Raw genomic sequence first — 19,134 nt, 5'->3', positions numbered from 1 at the left:
TCGTCGTGTTCATGCGTAAAAAAAAAGTGATGCGGTAAAAATGAGAAAGGCTTTAGACACGGTTTAATCATAAAGACTGCAAAATATCGGGAGTCTGCGTATGGGCAATTTTTCTTTCTTTTCTTTCTTTCTTTCTTTCTTTCTTTCTTTCTTTCTTTCTTTCTTTCTTTCTTTCTTTCTTTCTTTCTTGTTTACAGTCGGAAAAGCAAAAGACGCGCTTCGTCAAAAGACGGGTATTTATTAAAATCGGAGCTTTTGAGAGATAAGATAAGATAAGAGGTAAGGCAGATGGCATCCGGTATTTTCGGCATAGAATGAAAATAAAGTATTTTATCCATCCATGTATCCATGCTGTGAGTATGACTTTTATAATCATTGAAATGACATAAAGACTTTAAGTCGGGGGGGGGGGGCGCAAAAGATGCGTTCATCATATTAATCACATTATCGTATCATCGCGGGGGGTGGGGGGGGCGGACAGACTTTGTATCAGAATAAAAGGCAGTTTATTTGCCCCAAAAGCCACTGGGTTTAGTCATATAGTCAGAAAAGTTCTTAAACCCAAAGTTTCTAAGACTTCTAACCTAATTCGCGATTTTTTTTAAAAAAAAAACATAGTTCCTGACAGAATTCATTTCACCTCGCTATTTTGTCCTGTTAAATTATTTAATCTTGCAGTGTAATCGTCAGAAAGCCTGTTTTTTGTCCTTCAAGAAATGCATAGCTGATGTAATAATAACAATAGCTTATAGATTTTTAAACAGCATTATTGTATTATGGATTAATTTTCATTAAAATCCCCCGAAACCCAAGCTTATTATTCAAAAGCATATAATCAAGTCTGCAGTTATGATGAAGATGTCTGGAAGTTTTAATAAATGATTAACAAGCTCGTAGGATGATTTCCTTTTTCCCCAACAAGAACAAATTTAAAAAATAAAAAAAAGAAGAAGCTACTCCTTAGATCAGCTCTTAGCTCTTGCGCTGTTGTGTCGCTTTACAGTCCAAGGAAAGTGAAAGAAAACCTCCTTGGCTTGAGGGGGATCTGGTAGAAAACTCTGATAAAGTTCCACAGGTTCAGAACGGTAACGTGTCGCGAAAGAGCTTCTCGATGATGGCGGGTGTCGGAACCAAGTCTTCCAGCTTCAGGTAAAAGATGCGCTGAAGTCCTTGTGTGCACAGCGTGCGCAGCTCGGGCAACTTGGCCAGAATTTTAGACAGATGTCCGCTGCAGGCCACGTGATCCTTCAGGCAGGTTAAAATCTTACTCTGAAGCTCCTCCGTCTTTTTGGGATCCTTGAGGCCGTGGCGCTCTGCAGAGCAAAAGCACAAGGGGAAAAAAAAGAGCTTTAATGAGACATCGTGAGAAAACGAAGTGTGTGGTGGGATTTCCGCATCTAGTCACCTGTGATTATGGTGAGAGCAGCCATGCAGGAGAACGCAGGCACGTCAACACGCATGCCCTGGAGGCTTGAGGAGAACTCTGCGATCGAGTCGATCCACTCTCCGAACGCTCGCACGCACTGCAGCCTGTGCAAGACGACGCCGCTGCAGAAAACCAGCTTGTCTTCCATCAGGTTGGATCTGGATGGATGGATTGGAGGAGAGGAGATTGAGATTGAGAGATGTTGGAGATAAGAACAATGATTTAATACACGGCAAAAAAAAATTCACCTGTATGCCAAGCGCAAGACGAAGAGCTCCAGGAATGCGGAATCAAACAGCAGCTCCTGGTCGCATTTCGGGAGCTCGGTGAAGCCGGGCATTTTCTCCGCCCAGCTGCGGATGATACTCATAGAGCCCATTAGGAGGTCATAAAACTGCTGGATGTGAAGTGTCTCGTCTCCGCTGCCGTGGAAGTCCGGGTTGGGCTGAAACTGGAGAGGAAATCATTCTGTCATTCTGTAAAGAACAATTCACACCATTCCTTTTTTCCTACAAGCTTAGCCACTCACTTTGGAGTAATCCAGGCGGCCTATGGAGGGGTTGGAGTCCATGTGGGCCCTCACCAGGGCGCTCAGGAGATTGGCAGGTGATAAGGAGGCTGGGACGTCCTGGAGGCCTTTGGGTTTGGACGGGAGACGACCTCGTCGACCTTTTAAACTGTCCGTTCTTACGACTGTAAATTAGACCCTCATTAGACTAGAACCAAGATTGCATTTCTCTCTCACACACACACACACACACACATACACACACACACAAGTCAGAAGTTAAACACCACAACCCTGCCTTCACGTACCTTCTTTCACCATCCCGACCACGAGGCACTTCTGGAAGCGGCAGTACTGGCACCTGTTCCGCCGCCGCTTATCCACGGGGCAGTTCTTGTTAGCCAGACACACGTATTTGGCGTTTTTCTGCACCGTGCGCTACAGGAAGACAACGGCTATTATTTATAACTGACAGAGCAGAGTTTCATCACTGAACAAAAGAGAAAAAAACAGGCTCTCGAATCCGCACTCGACAAAGCAAAGCTGGATAATACATTCAGGAGCAGGACGGGGCACACGTAGGGTAAATACAGAACCGTGGAGCCACATAAATCGGGGGGTCCCCCGGCGCTGACTCTCTGACCTCTCTTGTCGGATTAGCGCAATTATCCCATCACGGCATGGCGAGCTAAAGAGTCGGCTGGGAATTACACTCTCCCTTCACTCAACCCCTTCTCCCCCCTCCACCAACACCCCTGACACCACACACACACACCCCCAACACCCCCCACACCCTCACCCCCCTGACGAAACATGACATTCCTGTTCAAGGAATGAACGCAGTCACATCACACAGGTGGTTTAAGATATTTTTCCTTCCTGAAGGGCTTCATAAGGAGCTCACGAGAGAAGTCTGGGGCGGCGAGTTTAAAGATATTTAAAGTTAAATCCTAAAAGGATGATTTTGGAAATTTATTCCTTTGTTGGTTGAATGACATTCCTCTACAGCTGAGATTCATTTAATAAGTTTTAAACCAAAGATATTCATTTCTTTGTTAATCTTTTTTATCCAACAGTTTGAGAATAAAGGATGCTAAACGGTCCTTTTCCATTTTCCTTGTCGCTAATTCAGGTACAAATAGTCCTATACCTGGAAAGAAATACTGTATGTCACTTTAACTCCTCAATCAAACCATTTTTAAAGGTGAAATATCTCCATACATACTAACGGTACAATAGAGAAGACAAAGGGAAATGTTTAGGAACCTTTCCTACCACCCATTTTTGCCATATATATCAAAATTCACCTATATTTTTTAAACATTTTTTTTACAATGATCTTTACTCTCCATCAGTCAAGTAGAGGAAACTCTTAGAATAGAAATAAAGGTAATAAATAAAGGTATGTTCACTTTTTTCTCAAATACGTACCTTTACACATTTAAACATATTCACACTCTCAGAGAGAAAGGTACAAAACTGTACCTTTTAAGGTACAAGTGACCATCGCTGGGGTGATACCCCAAAGGGTACAATTTTGTACCTCTAGTCATTACCTGTATAACTCGTTTTGGGAACATAATTGTACCCTAAGGACCTATTGTCTACCTTTAAAGGTACCATTATATTTTTTTTTGTACCCCTAGATAGAGACTTGTACCTCCGTGGTACCCTTTTTTCTGAGTGTAGAATAAAGAAGAAAGTGTGCCCCTTTCTTTTTAAAGCTTTATTTTATTAAAGGTAAACCACGTGAACATACTTTCTGACATAAAAGACGCACTAAAGGTACTACATGTGTCCCCTTACAGAGTCATACCAATTAGGAAGAAGAGTACCTTTATTTTTTGGAGTACCATATACAATAATGTCAGAAAGAAGGGTACTAAACGGTACCTTAACTAGTGTTCTGGTTTAAGACCGCAATATGTGTCATTTATTTAGATAAATGTGTTTATAACGAGCCGGTGAAGTTGATGTAAGGTAAAGTTTCAAACGCAGAATTCAGCAGCTTTTTAGGTTAATGGTACTCTTAAAGGAAACGTTTTAGTACCTGTTTAGTACGCTTGAAAATATTTTTTTAAAAATCGGAGCATACCTTGAAGAACCCCTTGCAGCCCTCGCACGTGCGCACGCCGTAGTGCTGACACGCGGCGTTATCACCGCACACCGCGCACAGACCCTCTCCGTGTGCGGAGCCGCGCGTGGCAGTCGGTGAGCACGAAGACGAAGCAGAGGCCACGGGGCTCTCCATCAGCACTCGTCCGTGGCTGATGTGCAGGCTGTGATGCGCGAATCCCAGGCTGTGGTGCTGTGCATGCTGCTGCTGCTGCTGCTGCTGTTGCTGCTGCTGCTGTTTCCTCAGCGGCGCGAATCCGTGCTGCGCGGCGCCGTCGAAGCGCATGTGACACGCGGAGACGTGCGCGCTCGACGCAGACGGCTTGAACGAGAAGAAGCGCGTCATGGCGCTCTTGCGCTGCTGCTCCATCAGGTAGCCCGGATGGAAGCCGTGCAACGACGACGCGTCGTCCCACGCCGGAGCGAAGCCCGAATGACACGGTTTGTAGTAGGACGCAGCGGCGGCGGCCGCGGCGGCGACTGCGGGGTCCTCCGCGTGCTGCTGCTGCGCGTGCTGCTGGTTATGCGCGTAGCCAGAGTGCGCCGCGGTTCCGTCCTCCGACTTGACCGAGAGATGGTCGGCGCAGTGGGGGAGCTGGTACAGGCACGGAGGCTTGGCCTCGTAGCTCGCAGCGCCGCCGGCCGCGTCGGAGAACGTGCTGAAGCTGGGCAGCGACGAGGACGCGGCGGCGAGCTCTGCGTTCGTCAGGTCCATGCTGAACTTGACGAACTCGGGCGTGAGGAAATCGCAGCTGTACTCGCTGTAGCTGTAGCTCTGACACGCAGGACTGGCACCCGGAGGAGAGGTACCATACTGAGCCTGCACGCAGGGCATCTCTGAGGAGAAGGAGAACGCAAACAAGAGAAGTCAACTCAGGATCCCGAACTTGGTCGTGGAGAACCTTCCTCCTGTCCCGTGCGTTAGACTAGAAACAAGCTGGAAACATGAGGAAGGTTCTCCGAGACTCTTTACGCGTCATAGCTTTGTACATTACAGCCATACTGATGGTGTGTGTGTGTGTGTGTGTGTGTGTGTACGTTTATTCCCGTTTACACACCTGCTAATTGGGGTTCTAGTGAAATCGCTGCAGTTCGCTGGTTGCTCTGGGATGTCTCCTAATATTTCCTCTCCTTTGGACAAAAAAGTTGTTTTTTTAGATTTCCCAAGATTGTAAAATTAAGTTCAGATTATTAGAGAGAGAGAGAGAGAGAAACGTGATTATTCTGTATTTCTTCCAAAATATTTTTCTTACCTCAGATTTCTTCCCTAAATATCCTAAGCGCTTTGTCCATCTTTGAAAGAACTCTACATTAAAAAATAGAAATAAATAAAAATGAAAAAATAAAATAAAAAATGAAGCAGTTTGCACAGAGATCTCGGGTGCTTCCTCGCGCTCCGGCGTTAACGCGACTGGCGCTCGAGCGCAACGTGCCTTTGTTTATGGGCTCGGAACGCCGCAGGCCACGTGCCAACCACGCGGACGTCATCAGCGTCATCGCCTGACGCGCTGCGAGCCGCGAGGACAGAAAGCCACTTGTGTTTTTGCGCACTTGTCTTGGGTGGGCGCACTTGTTCAGAGCAACCGGACTCCGGTTACAGGCACTAACGCACGGGTCCGGCCGGTCTCGCGCTCTCATCAGATGCACTATTTAGTCTCTTTGGTGCAAAGTGGGACACAAACCATGTTGGATGTTGTGTAAAAATGTGCGTACTTATTTATTTCTGCACTCTCAGGATATAGCTAAGACCGCTGTCATAAAGGGGAAGGGTTCCATCAAGGGTACCTTTTAGTAGTGCTGGGAAAGTACATATAGTAATAAAAGTTCCTTAATGCTGTACCTTATATTATTTTTTAAAGGTCAGTTCTACAGAAGGTGCAACAGAAGCTGCTCTTGATGGCGGCGAGAAGGGAAAGATCCTTTATTGGTACCTTGATGTGATACCTTCAGGTGCATATTGTACTTTGAAAAAAAGTCATTAAAGTTTTATATCTGTATTTAGTATTTATGATGAGTTAAGGAGTGGGTGGGGGGGTGAGGAAAAGTCTTTGGTCTTTGGAGATTGTGAGGCTGAATTAAGTCAGATGTTTAAGCATGCTAGGTTTGACATGCTAGGTGATGCCATAAAAGAACCTCTTTCAGCTAATTGTTCTTAAAAGAACCCTGCTTTTCTTAGCATCATAAACAACATGCAATGGAAACCTTTCATGGATGCTAAAGATTCTTTGTAGAACCATAAATCCTGACTAAGAACCATCCATCCATCCATTTTCTATACCCGCTTTATTCCTAATTAGGGTCACGGGGATCTGCTGGAGCCTATCCCAGCACACATTGGGTGATAGGCAGGGGTACACCCTGGACAGGTCACCAGTCCCTCACTGGGCCACACATATAGATAGACACCCACACTCTCTCCTATGGGCAATTTAGAATTACCAATCAACATAATGTACATGTTCTTGGACTGTGGGAGACCGGAGTACCCGGAGTACCCGCAGTACCCGGAGTACCCGGAGTAAACCCACGCAGGCACGGGGAGAACATGCAAACTCCACACAGAAAGGCTCCCTGCCTGTTCGAACCCGGGATATGAACCCAGGACCTTCGTGCTAACCACTAAGAACTATTAAAGAATCTTTATTTTCAAGAGTGTGCCTTCACTTTTTAAAAAAAAATCTAATCAAACAGTAACATAAAAAACATTTCGCTACGTGTCCTACTGTGTATGATTGAGTATGTGACAAATAAAATTTGAATAAAATTTGCATAAAATTTGAATATCGCATCATACCTTGCTTAATCTGTGTGCATTTCCTCCCTTTTAATGTCATTGTTTTGATTCCGTTCACTATAAAGATCCACTAATAACATGCACCTAAGATCTCTTTAGAAGGTATTGAGCCTCCGCAGACGAGAATCAGATCTGGAGCTTTCGCGTACACTTCACTTCTGTAATGTCTGTGTGGGTTTAATCCTGATTCTCGGGTTTCCTCCAACCTCCCAAATACAAAATGTCTGGTGACTGGTAAAAATACCACTAGGTGTGTGTGTGTGTGTGTGGATGTGTCTATATGTATGTGTGTATATACGTATATACTATGTGTGTGTGTGTGTGTATATGTATGCGTGTATATACGTATACACTATGTGTGTGTGTGTGTCTATATGTGTGTGTGTGTAAACGTATATACTATGTGTGTGTGTGTGTGTGTATATGTATGTGTGTATATACGTATACACTATGTGTGTGTGTGTGTCTATATGTGTGTGTGTGTATACGTATATACTATGTGTGTGTGTGTGTATATGTATGTGTGTATATACGTATACACTATGTGTGTGTGTGTGTCTATATGTGTGTGTGTGTATACGTATATACTATGTGTGTGTGTATATACGTATATATACTGTGTGTATATATACTATGTGTGTGCATGTGTATATATATATATGTGTGTGTGTGTGTGTGTGTATATATGTATATACTATAAGTGTGTGTATGTGTGTGTGCATGTGTCTGTATGTATGTATATATGTTTATACTGTGTGTGTGTGTGTGTGGATGTGTCTATATGTATGTGTGTATATACATATATACTATGTGTGTGTGTGTGTGTGTGTGTGTGTGTGTGTATGTATGCGTGTATATATGTATATACTACGTGTGTGTGTGTGTGTTATGAGAGAGAGATCCTCACAACATTAAAGCACTTACTGCAGATGAGCGATGACATTTTCCGATATGTTTCTGTTTTATTTTGCTTTAAGTCAGATTTATTTGGCCTGACTGAAGAAAAAGGCTTTTAGCTTTCTTTTAGAAAAATATATATTTTAGGTTTTTATTCAAATTAACGTGAAAGAAACGCATTAAAGGTATATATAAAAAAAGTGTTTGAGTGCGTGAGAATTTGAGTGCATGACTGGAAAGGAACCCAACAAACATGGCATAAGGGTCAAATTTCCAAGCCCAACTTCAACTGGAAAACTAACGAATATTGGAATTTTGTCCCAGCTTACTTCATGAAGAAACTCCAATCAGTTCATGAGCTAAACACACAACACACAAACCCAGAGGTTTCAAAATACAAGTGGTCTGCCCGGGGATTCAGTTCCAACAGGATTTTCTAGTTTTTGTCAAATGACCAGTTTCATTTTCTACAGTACAATGTAGATATGTGTGTGTGCATGTGTGTGTGTGTGTGTGTGTGTGTGTCCTAGTTACAGGATTGCAATAATGACGTGCTTGTCTGCTTTGCTTCTTTATCACGTTTTAGGGGAAGTTTCGGTAATTCAGGATGCAGTGCTGCTCTGAAGGCCGTCCATTGTGCAGAGGGAATCCCAAGCTGACAGAGGCTACTTTTGTTCGTCGTGCGGTGGATTGCGTCAGCAGTGACGCCAGCCGGAGATACCCCACGAACCGTGCTGAGCTCAGGAGCTCAACTGCACCCGCAGAACAACGCCAGCGTGAGGAAAAACATCAACAACCCCAAGTGAACTGTGTCGCACCTGCTCCCGTGAACGTCTCAGATCTGGACTTTTCATTGTACATCAATTATTAAATACAAGTCCAAAGCTGAGCAGTAACATCCACACTCTATCAATAAATACATAAATAAACTTCTCTACTATCGTCTGTCACTCAGCTCGTTTAATTCATCTTTTTTGTACCTGTTTGTTTCTTTCACATCTCTCAAGTCTCAGGTCCCTCAACCTGGTGGTCACTGTCTTTCACAAACTTTTCACACGTTCAGTGTTTCACAATTCACACGATGTCCTTTAAGGGAAAGTCACACAAGCAGAAAGTCACATGACTTAGCCACATGATTCAGATCTCCACTTTTCACACCATCTTTAATTTTTTCCCTGGAATTTTATTCACTTGATGGAAAGAGTCATGTGTTCATGTGTAATGTTTTTGATCTCTGTGTATGTGAAAAAATTCACATTTTTATGTGGCCTATTTATTTATTTAGTAAGTTAGTAAGAAAGTTCCTTATTATTGACACACTTATCATTAAAACCAATGCATAAAATTTTTTATTTTGTTTTTTTTATAGAAATTTACTTTTTTTGTTTGTTTGTTTGTTTTTATTACTATTTATTTATTTTGTTTATATATATATATATATTTATTTTGTTATTAATATTATTATTAAAAATAATTTTAAAAATAATATTATATAATAATCCAACAATATTTATTTATGAAATAGATAAAGTAAGTATGTAAGTAAGTAAGAAAGTTTGTTATTATTGACACATAGTTAAAAGAAATACAAAAAGTCTTTTACTTAGTATTTTTTTACTCATATTTATCAATCTGACCACTAATTTATTTAATTAATTAATTAATTAATAATGATACTTATGTATTACATAATAATGATAATAATAATTATATACAATTAAAAAAAACATTTTATTTATTATTATTTTATTTATATTATTAATTTCATTAATAATAATAATAATAAATTAACATTATATAGTAATAAAATAATATTTATTTATTGAATAAATAAAGTAAGTAATAAATAAATAAATAAAGTAAGTAAGTAAGTAAGAATCTATCTATCTATCTATCTATCTATCTATCTATCTATCTATCTATCTATCTATCTATCTATCTATCTGTCTGTCTGTCTGTCTATCTATCTATCCAACAGGAACATAATACACTAAGGTATAAGTGGCTTTAAGCCTTAAGGGCAAGTTAGTGAGCACTAATTAGTAAGTACTTAATTGTTCTCTGTTCATAACTTACCTATTATTAGTAGTAATAGTACTAGTATTATCTTTTAAGGTGTATTTTCTTTGTATTTTTATTCCCTTTGTCTCCATTCTTTTATCCCCAACTCCTCCACCCCCATCATCATCATCATCATCATCATCTCAACCTACAGAACAGGTGTTTTATTGCTGTATAAACATTAAAATATCATGGTGTTTCCCAAACCTGGATTCATTTAGTGCGTCAGAAGACCACGCCCCCTCCCTTTCCTTGAAGCGGCATTAGACAAGGAGGAGGACTCGTGCATTCTGATTGGTTCTTCCTCGTGTCTGTCAAAGCCGAGGCGTGCTCGCGTGTGTTACTTCCTGGATCGGATAAGAAAAAGAGCGAAAGGACCGCTGCCCTGCTTTCAGCTATCTATGCTTCATTTATTCATTTCGTCTAAAAGTGAGTATGACATTCTTATCTTTATATTCTTTAAAGATCCGGGGTAAAATGAGAGAGAGAGAGAGAGAGAGAGAGAGAGGGAGAGACAGGATATAGAAGCGGCAGCGTTTACAGTAACACATTGTGTCCATCCCTTTGATCTGCAGCTGTCACGTCTTATAATTCATTGTAATGAGTTCATAATCAGCTCTAATGAGTTATAACGCTACTCTGTTCAAAACAGAAAAAGGAACAAAAAAAAACACACATAACCAAAGCCTTGCTTCTTCCCATAAAGCATGCCTGATGCTGAGGTCGGCGTTTACTAATCCCCCATGAGAGGTTTCTCTTTCATAAACAAGTGTGTCGAACTAAAACAAGTGCAAAAAAATAACCCTGGTTGAAAAATAAACACCGTGTTAATCCTAAATGCATGCTTTACCCTTTAAGGAAGGGGTGCCAAAATTTTCTCACACATGGTCAGAGTGAACTTGTCTGAGTGATATCGTACATTGTTGGGTTTAATCTAAAAGCCTGAAACTCTCGGAATAAAGGCTACCTTAAACCTGGACTAGCTTTATCTTTTCTATCTTTAAGGCCATCTTTCATCTATAAAAGAGAGATTGCGCAACACCACAGCAAGAAAAACCTATAGAAGCAAATTTAGGTGTAGAAAAAAAAAGTGACCACAAGATCGGGCAGATTCACCAGACAGATTTGTCTGAAGCAGAAGGTGTGCAGTCCAACCTGCTTTACGGTCAAATCAGACAGACAGATAAACAAAAAAAACCCAGTTTGCATCATACAGTTGAACTATTTTTGCCCTTGGAAATATGCCGCAAGAGAACAAGGTTATGAAATGGATTCTGGGCGGAGCCATGTGACATCATAGCGATACATGATATGTTTTATGATGTCATATAGCCTTGTGACAAGGTGCCAATACAATAATAGTGTATTTAAAAAAAAACCTTAATAATAATTACTTAATAAACATTATTTTAAAAAAAATGACAAGTCTCCAGCGGGAGTTTATATATAGTATAGTAAAGTAAGTATAGTAACGTGTGTAAGATAGTACATACGAATATACGCACACACACATAGTATATACCCACATAAACACATGCATATACGCCCACACAAACATATAGTATATACATATTCACACATATACACACACATGTACACACACAGTATATATATACACACACACATACACAAACACATAGTATTTACGTATACACACACACACACACACAGTATATGCATATATATACATGCACACACTTGGTATATACGTAAATAACTATACATACATATACCCACATGTGCACACACACACACACACATATATACATACATAGTATATAGATATATACACACATACATACAGTATACACACATGCACACACACAATAATAGGGCATTTAAAAAATAAATCCTTATAGAAATTTCTTAATAAACATTAGTAAAAAAAAAGTGAAAACAATATTTCTTACTCAGAAGAGTATAAACAGATTGATAAATAATAGTAATTTGCTCAGTATAGCCATATTAATAATAAATAATAGATGATAAATAATAGATAAATTAATAAATAATAGATAAATTAAATTAATAAATAAAAATAATAAATTAATAAATAATAATAAATAATAGCCATTTACTCAGTATAGCCATATTAATAATAGCCATATTACTCAGGAGAGTACAGTATAAACAGGTTGATAAATAATTGCCATTTTAAGGTGAATAAAGTAAATGTATAATAAATGTAAATGTATAATAATGAGGCATTTTTGTAAAAATGAAGGACTTCAGGGAAATTATTTTACATTAAGGATTACAGGGATTGCAAAAAAATTTGGCCTAGAATTAGATGATGAAATGATTTACATGCTCAATGTTACGCTTGTGTCTTTTTTCCCTCTCACGTAATTCTCAGTAAACTGTAATTCCCAGTAAACTGTAATTCCCAGTAAAGTGTAATAAAACACAAATAGAACCCTAAAGAGCTCCTCGTGTTCAAAAACATAGCGCTGTGGAGGAGTGCTACTCGTCTGATAAAGACGGACAGATGACGTGATGTTTATGTTCGCCGTGTTACAGCCATGCGCAGGATGCGTGATAACAAGTGGTTATAAAAATGATAACACACACACACACACACACACACAGAGAGAGAGATCAGTCACGGTGTGCGTCTCAAGTGTGGTATGAGAATGTCCCAGCAGCAGCTGGATAGTCAGAAGTTTTCTATTTCTGGCGTTCGGTCACGTCGGGGTCTCCGCTGACTCGCAGAGGTGAAGGGAGACCTTTTGGTGGAAGAGACAAATATAAACAAGATGCTGGATGAAAAGTGGAGCGTAGGTTACACACACACACACACACATACACACACATAGTATATACGTATAAACACACATACATATACACACATGCACACACACACATATACACAAACACACACATACACACACACACACAGTATATACGTATGTAAATACATACACACACTCACATAGTATACACATATATACACAAACATACATACACACATATACAGTATAGTATATATGTACATATACACACACACACACAAAGTATATACGTATACACACGCACACACACAGTATATACGTATATCCACACATGCACACACACACACATAGTATATACGTATACACACACACACACACAGTATATACGTATATCTACACATGCACACACACACACACACATAGTATATACGTATACACACACACACACACACACAGTATATACGTATATCTACACATGCACACACACACACACACATAGTATATACGTATACACACACACACACACACAGTATATACGTATATCTACAAATGCACACACACACACACACATAGTATATACGTATACACACACACACACACACAGTATATACGTATATCTACACATGCACACACACACACACACATAGTATATACGTATACACACACACACACACAGTATATACATATATCTACACATGCACACACACACACACACACATAGTATATACGTATACACACACAGTATATACGTATATCCACACATGCACACACACATACATAATATGTAAGTATGCACACACACACACACATACACACATGCAAAGAGAATTGCGTTTCCATCGTAGTACCACACACTCAGACGAACGCTCAGTCTGCCCTCTTCCACATACATGATCTCACAGACTCCCTCCATTGGCTAGTGTCACAGTGATTGACAGGCAGAATGTAGCCCCACCCACTCAGAGAGCTGAACTGTGCTTGTGTGAGCACGCGTCTGCTAAACGCTGTCAATGTAAATCTAAATGTAAATATCTGTCTGCGGAGGGAAAAAAGAACGATCCGGGTGAGGATGTGGTTAATGAATAAAGCACCTGGAGAGGCCTGTGGAGAAAAAAAACCAACAACAAACAATGAACAATGCAGTGGAGATTATCGTTACATTCTCTAACGATCCTTTTCCTTTAGCCTCAGGCTGCTGGTTTTACTAACAAACTGAGATTTTCTCTCTCTCTTTCTATAGCGTTCTATAGGTTATGCTCCAGAACCTTATTTCTGTGTCTTATACCAATTTCATCCATTATACCATAGTACACTATACTGCACTCTACAATACTCTAGCTATTTTATCTACTATAGTACATTGTGTTAACACTGTAACACTATAAGACTGTAACCTACTGTACTGTATCTCAGATTTAGAGTGTTAGAGGATGTAAATTATTGCTCTCTTGTGTTGTAATGTTGTGTGTTTTGTTGTGCTACACTACACTGGATTACACCACACTATATCTCAACTTTGGATTCTGACAGAACAAAACTAGTTCCTCTTTTGTCTTAGTCTAGACTTCCCTATTCACTGATTTGATCAATCCTGTACTGTACTACACTACACTATAATACACTATGTTGTACTATACTACAGAAATAGCCTTTATTGTGGAATACTATACTATACTATACTATACTATACTATACTAAACTATACTATACTATCCTATCCTATACTATACTATACTAAACTATACTATACTATACTATACTATATTATACTATACTATACTATACTGTTATACTATGCTTTACTACACTATCCTATACTATCCTATACTATACTATACTATACTATACTGTTATACTATGCTTTACTACACTATCCTATACTATACTATACTATACTGTTATACTATGCTTTACTACACTATACTATACTATACCTTATTATGCAATATTTTTATCCAGTACTCAGTAATATTACACTTGTTTTATTTACTATGCTAAGCTAAGCTACAGTATACTACACTACACTATACCATTAAAATGTTATATATTCTCCTTTTTGTCTAATACGCTATACTATACTATATTATAGAGTTAAAAAAGTGTTAAAAGAAATCCTGTTGCTCTTAACACAATGTTACTGTGTTGATTGTATGCAGGGACTAATGGCGTTTCGGAAAGCAGTGAAAGGAACCCTGATAGGGGGCGGAGCCATAGCTACAGCCTTTGGCCTATCACATTTCATTGAATACAGGAGGAATCAGGTAAGTGTGAGAAATTATACAATAGGTGTACTTCCCTGAGGTTGGGGGTGGAGGTGGAGGTGGAGGTGGAGGAGGAGGAGGAAGTGGAGGCTGAACCTCCAGGCAACTTGTTCCAGTACATGTCTGATCTTAACCTAGGAATGTGTTGCTTTTGTGCACCTTCTGTGCACTCACATCACTCCACACTTAAAAACCTGAAGTCAAGTAACTACAAACAAGCATAACATTGGTGTTATTACATGTGTTAGTTATTACATGCTATAATATGTTAGTTATTACATATTTATTAACAACCAGACGCTATCTTTAAGCGTGACATAAACAGTGACATAAAACACTTATAACACTTAACGGCACAACCCTGAGGTTTTTATTGTGTATCTCCAGAGTTTTATCATTTTTTGTACTTTTAGCTAGAAAGCACAAAGAATCAGCTTCCCTGTGTTCCAGTGTTAAGCTCTGACACTGGAGACTCCTTCCAGAAACGATAAATAAGCGTCCTATTATAGAAAACTCGGCCGAGACCAAGTTAAGGAATTGGTATTAACCTGCTATTATCAGAGCTGCTGGCCAATCAGAAGTCAGCGATGATTTAAGGTTAAAAAAAAGAGATGAAAACACAAGAAATGCCTTAGAGATGCTTGGTGATTCGAGACAGACGTGTGTTATTCTTCGGACGGTGCTCTTAACGCCTCCATCTTATCATCAGCTCGTATTTGCTGAAGGAACACGGCACTCAAAGAATACCAAACAAATTGTTCCTCACTTGAATCTGAAATGATGAACAATTTCGTCCCCATTCAAGCCACCAGGGACGGCAGCGCTCATCACAGTGTACCTGTGTTTAGACTGGCAAAGAGCCCTAGGGGGTGCAAGGTCTCATCTTGTCTGGATGCTGCGCTAAATAACTTAAGGTCAAGTAGATTAAGATAATCAACAAGGCCTTCGGAAACAAACGAAGGGGGAAAAAAACAGGGCTCGCGCACACTCTCCAAGACCGACGGGGGTCCTGATTTACTCTCTCATCAGCTATTCAAATCCACCACGAACCGCTTTCGTCCATTATCCCTCCCGTGTTCCATGCTCCGGATCAGACTCCGGGGAACGACGGAATTACGGCCTCTCAAGCATTCGGTTGCCAAGGAGCTGCATAATGCGGTCAACACGCGGTTAAACGAGGGAGCGGGATTCACGAGAACAGAGTCAGAGTTCACAAGCAGAAGTGTTCGCTGTGGTTTGAGGCGACTGATCGTTTCTCTGGCGTCCGGCGAGCGCCTTCGCGTGCTGCCGCGGCCACCATCGCTGTCCTCGCTCGCGTCACCACGCTGCTGCTTCATGATTCCCAAAAGGAAATGAAAGTACAAAGTCAAAGTGTTTTTTCTTTAAAAAAAAAAAAAAGGCATGGCAGTGCAGATTTTTGACACGTCTTGTTTTTCACTGCAGTTCATCTGTTATTTAGTCTCTTAATCTCAGACCTCAGTGTAAAGACTGAAACTCTGGACTTCAGGACACGCTGCACCAGGTCATGTGACTCAGGACTCCGCTAAAGTATCCAGTAACTTTAGATTTCACGTGAGTCACGTGAGACAGACTGGAGAATCTCTCACTGTGTGTCAGGGCTGGATCGAAGGTCAAGCTTCAGTCAGTCAACAGAACAAAAATGAATAAAAGTTCTAGTCCACAGAGTTCTGGCTGTGTTGTTGGTTAATAAGTGAGATTTTATTGTTTATACTTTAACACGACTTTGTTGCTGTTATATTTGGCGAGGAACACGTTTCGACTTCAGCACATCTCTACAGCCTCAGACGCTCCGTCCACTGCATCAGTCACTAAAGTGACCACTGATTTATTTATTTAAATACAATTAATATTTTAATAGTTTATTAAAGTTTATAAATATATTTATTTATTTGACATGATAAATTATTTCCTTTCTTTCTTTTTCTTTCTTTCTTTCTTTCTTTCTTTCTTTCTTTCTTTCTTTCTTTCTATAACAGTAAACCTGGTTTATTTTTATTTAAAGTGTTAGCTAGCTTAATTGATTATTTGGCTTCCTAACTAGATTTACTTGTTTGTTTTCTTTAAACATGAAAATGGCCTTTATTTATTTATCATAACTTTATTTATTTATATATTTGACATCATAGCTTTCTTTCTTTTTGTCTATAAGATGACTTATTTATTTGAGGTTTTAACTAGTTTTATTCATTTATTTGGCATGATAACTAGATTTAATTGTTTGTTTATTAATATCAAAGCTACGTTTATTTATTTATCATAAACTTATTTATTTAAGTTTTATTATAACATTTTTATTGATTTACCCTTTAATATTTTATTTATTTATTTTATTTATTTATTTTACACGATAAAAAGCTTTCTTTCTTTCTTTCTTTCTCTGTGTCTCTATTTCCATTTTTTGACAATGTTTGTTTGTTTATTTATTGATTGATTTGAAATATGTTTTATTTATATAGGATAACTAGGTTAATTTTTAGTTGATTGTTTCATTGTTTGCATATGAATTTTTCTGTAATAATTTAGCTATTTATATAAAGTGTTTTAAAGTTTATTTTTAATCTGGACCGGTTCTGCAGGACGAGTCTTTCAGCTGCGTGTGAAAGTCTCCAGCGAGACGCCAGTGTTAATCCCCAGAGCTTTCCACGTGTCTCACTTCACATTAATGTGAAAACCTTTCTTCTGTCTCTTGATGTTTATTTTTATTTTTATGTTTTTTTGCATCTGTTTATTCGTTCGTCTGCCTCCTGCATTCCCTCAACAACACAGCCTGAGCGGGTAAGCTGAAGAAAAGACGAAGAGAAGAGAAACCATAGAAAAAAAAAGATTTTGATTTTTAAAAATTAATCTGTAATCATGCATGTCAGACACTAATCTTTGAGATTGTGATGTTAATTTGGAGTGTGTGTGTGTTTGTCTCCTCTATGGCAAGGGCACTCTAACGCTAGCTGGCTATCTGGCTAAGTGTCGCTCGGCGGTGGCCGATTGCGTATTTGCATGAAATCCGTGGCAGCCTCGGTGTACTCGCGGGCGTGATTGCAGGACAGCCTTCTCGCTTAATTGTCTGTGGATGTTTTAAATAAAATGTCCGTCCTTGGAAACAGACACTAATTATTGAATCTTGTTTTTACATGCTGTTACGGTCTAAATTGCAAATGTCTGGCTTCATTTGGTCATTTGCAAGTCAAATGCACCCCGCAGGCTTTCGGGGGCAAAGATTGATGTAATCATTTAGACCGAATGCTAACGACAAAATGAATAAAAAACGTTCCATTATAACTAAATATCGCTCGATATCTCGCTTTCCCGCGTCGGGTCTTGTCTTAATTTGGATTTTTTTCGAGGGTTTGGTTTTGTTGTTTTTTTTTGGTCTCCTTACCGAGGACGCCGTGAGACAAACACACGCTTCATCTTCTTAAAAATATTGACTTTGAGAACTTCCTCAAGTCGTGTGTGTGTCTGTGTGTGTGTTTGTGTGTGTGTGTGTGTGTGAGAGAGAGAGAGAGAGAGAGAGAGAGAGAAAGAGAGAGAGAGAGAGATAGAGAGAGAGAGAGAGAGAGAGAGAGTGATCTGGAAATCTTCTATTTGAACCTAGGAGAGAAATAAACAGCACTGGCCACACAACACAGCTATTTTCACCCTTTAGCACAACAAGATATCTCAATATATATATATATATATATTATTAATATGAATAAATTATTAACATTTAAATGCTTAAATGCACAACTAATTGCTGCATTCTTATTTAGAAGCTGTTTGGCTTAAATCTAACACGCTAGCTAATGTTAGTCTCAGTACTAAGCTAAATAATATTTAAAAGCACATACAAGCTAGTTAACATGACACTGTGTAAGCCTTTAGCCAGGATGACTAGCCGGCTAGCTAAATTATGCAAAACAGTAGCTAGTGTCCACAGCTAGACAGCTAACAGGCTAGCCATGATTCGGACTGAGTCAGTAGCCAGTATTGTTAGCTAGCTAGCTAATGATTTCAGTTATCAATAATATTGCCAGACCAGTGTCCATGCTTGCTAGCAAGCTAGCTGACATTAGTTTCTTATATTAGCAAAACGATTAGCCCAGATCGCTAGCAAGCGAACAAACGACTGGCCAATATTGCTAGAAAGCTAGAAAGCGATTAGCCAATGTTGCTAACAAGCTAGAAAGCGATTAGCCAATGTTGCTAACAAGCTAGAAAGCGATTAGCCAGTGTTGCTAGAAAGCGATTAGCCAGTGTTGCTAGGAAGCTAGTTAACATTGTGACTAAAACAGTAGTCAAGCAGGTTATTAGTAGTCTACCTGTTATATTTTACAATCAAG

General features: G+C 39.4%; 2 protein-coding genes across 2 annotated transcripts in view; one reads left to right on the top strand and one right to left on the bottom strand.

Moving 5' to 3' along the window:
- nr4a2b (nuclear receptor subfamily 4, group A, member 2b) overlaps nt 1-5,451 on the bottom strand; it is a 5,720-nt gene extending 269 nt beyond the window's left edge. Inside the window, exons 1-8 of the mRNA XM_058402147.1 lie at nt 5,303-5,451; nt 5,108-5,180; nt 4,030-4,886; nt 2,243-2,372; nt 1,956-2,119; nt 1,675-1,877; nt 1,406-1,584; nt 1-1,313 (exon numbers count right to left, since the gene is read on the bottom strand). The exon at nt 1-1,313 is cut by the window's left edge and continues 269 nt beyond it. Coding sequence (XP_058258130.1) covers nt 1,078-1,313; nt 1,406-1,584; nt 1,675-1,877; nt 1,956-2,119; nt 2,243-2,372; nt 4,030-4,884 — 1,767 coding nt within the window. The 5' untranslated portion in view covers nt 4,885-4,886; nt 5,108-5,180; nt 5,303-5,451 and the 3' untranslated portion in view covers nt 1-1,077. The remainder of the gene's footprint in view (nt 1,314-1,405; nt 1,585-1,674; nt 1,878-1,955; nt 2,120-2,242; nt 2,373-4,029; nt 4,887-5,107; nt 5,181-5,302) is intronic.
- A 4,642-nt stretch (nt 5,452-10,093) lies between these two features.
- The window catches only part of gpd2 (glycerol-3-phosphate dehydrogenase 2 (mitochondrial)), a 33,730-nt gene continuing 24,689 nt past the window's right edge, over nt 10,094-19,134 (top strand). Inside the window, exons 1-2 of the mRNA XM_058402145.1 lie at nt 10,094-10,230; nt 14,690-14,794. Of these exons, the coding sequence (XP_058258128.1) occupies nt 14,696-14,794 (99 nt within the window). The 5' untranslated portion in view covers nt 10,094-10,230; nt 14,690-14,695. The remainder of the gene's footprint in view (nt 10,231-14,689; nt 14,795-19,134) is intronic.

The sequence above is a fragment of the Hemibagrus wyckioides genome, linkage group LG11 (assembly GCF_019097595.1).
Source record: "Hemibagrus wyckioides isolate EC202008001 linkage group LG11, SWU_Hwy_1.0, whole genome shotgun sequence".
Taxonomy (NCBI): domain Eukaryota; kingdom Metazoa; phylum Chordata; class Actinopteri; order Siluriformes; family Bagridae; genus Hemibagrus; species Hemibagrus wyckioides.
This window is presented reverse-complemented; position numbering and strand designations above follow the sequence as displayed.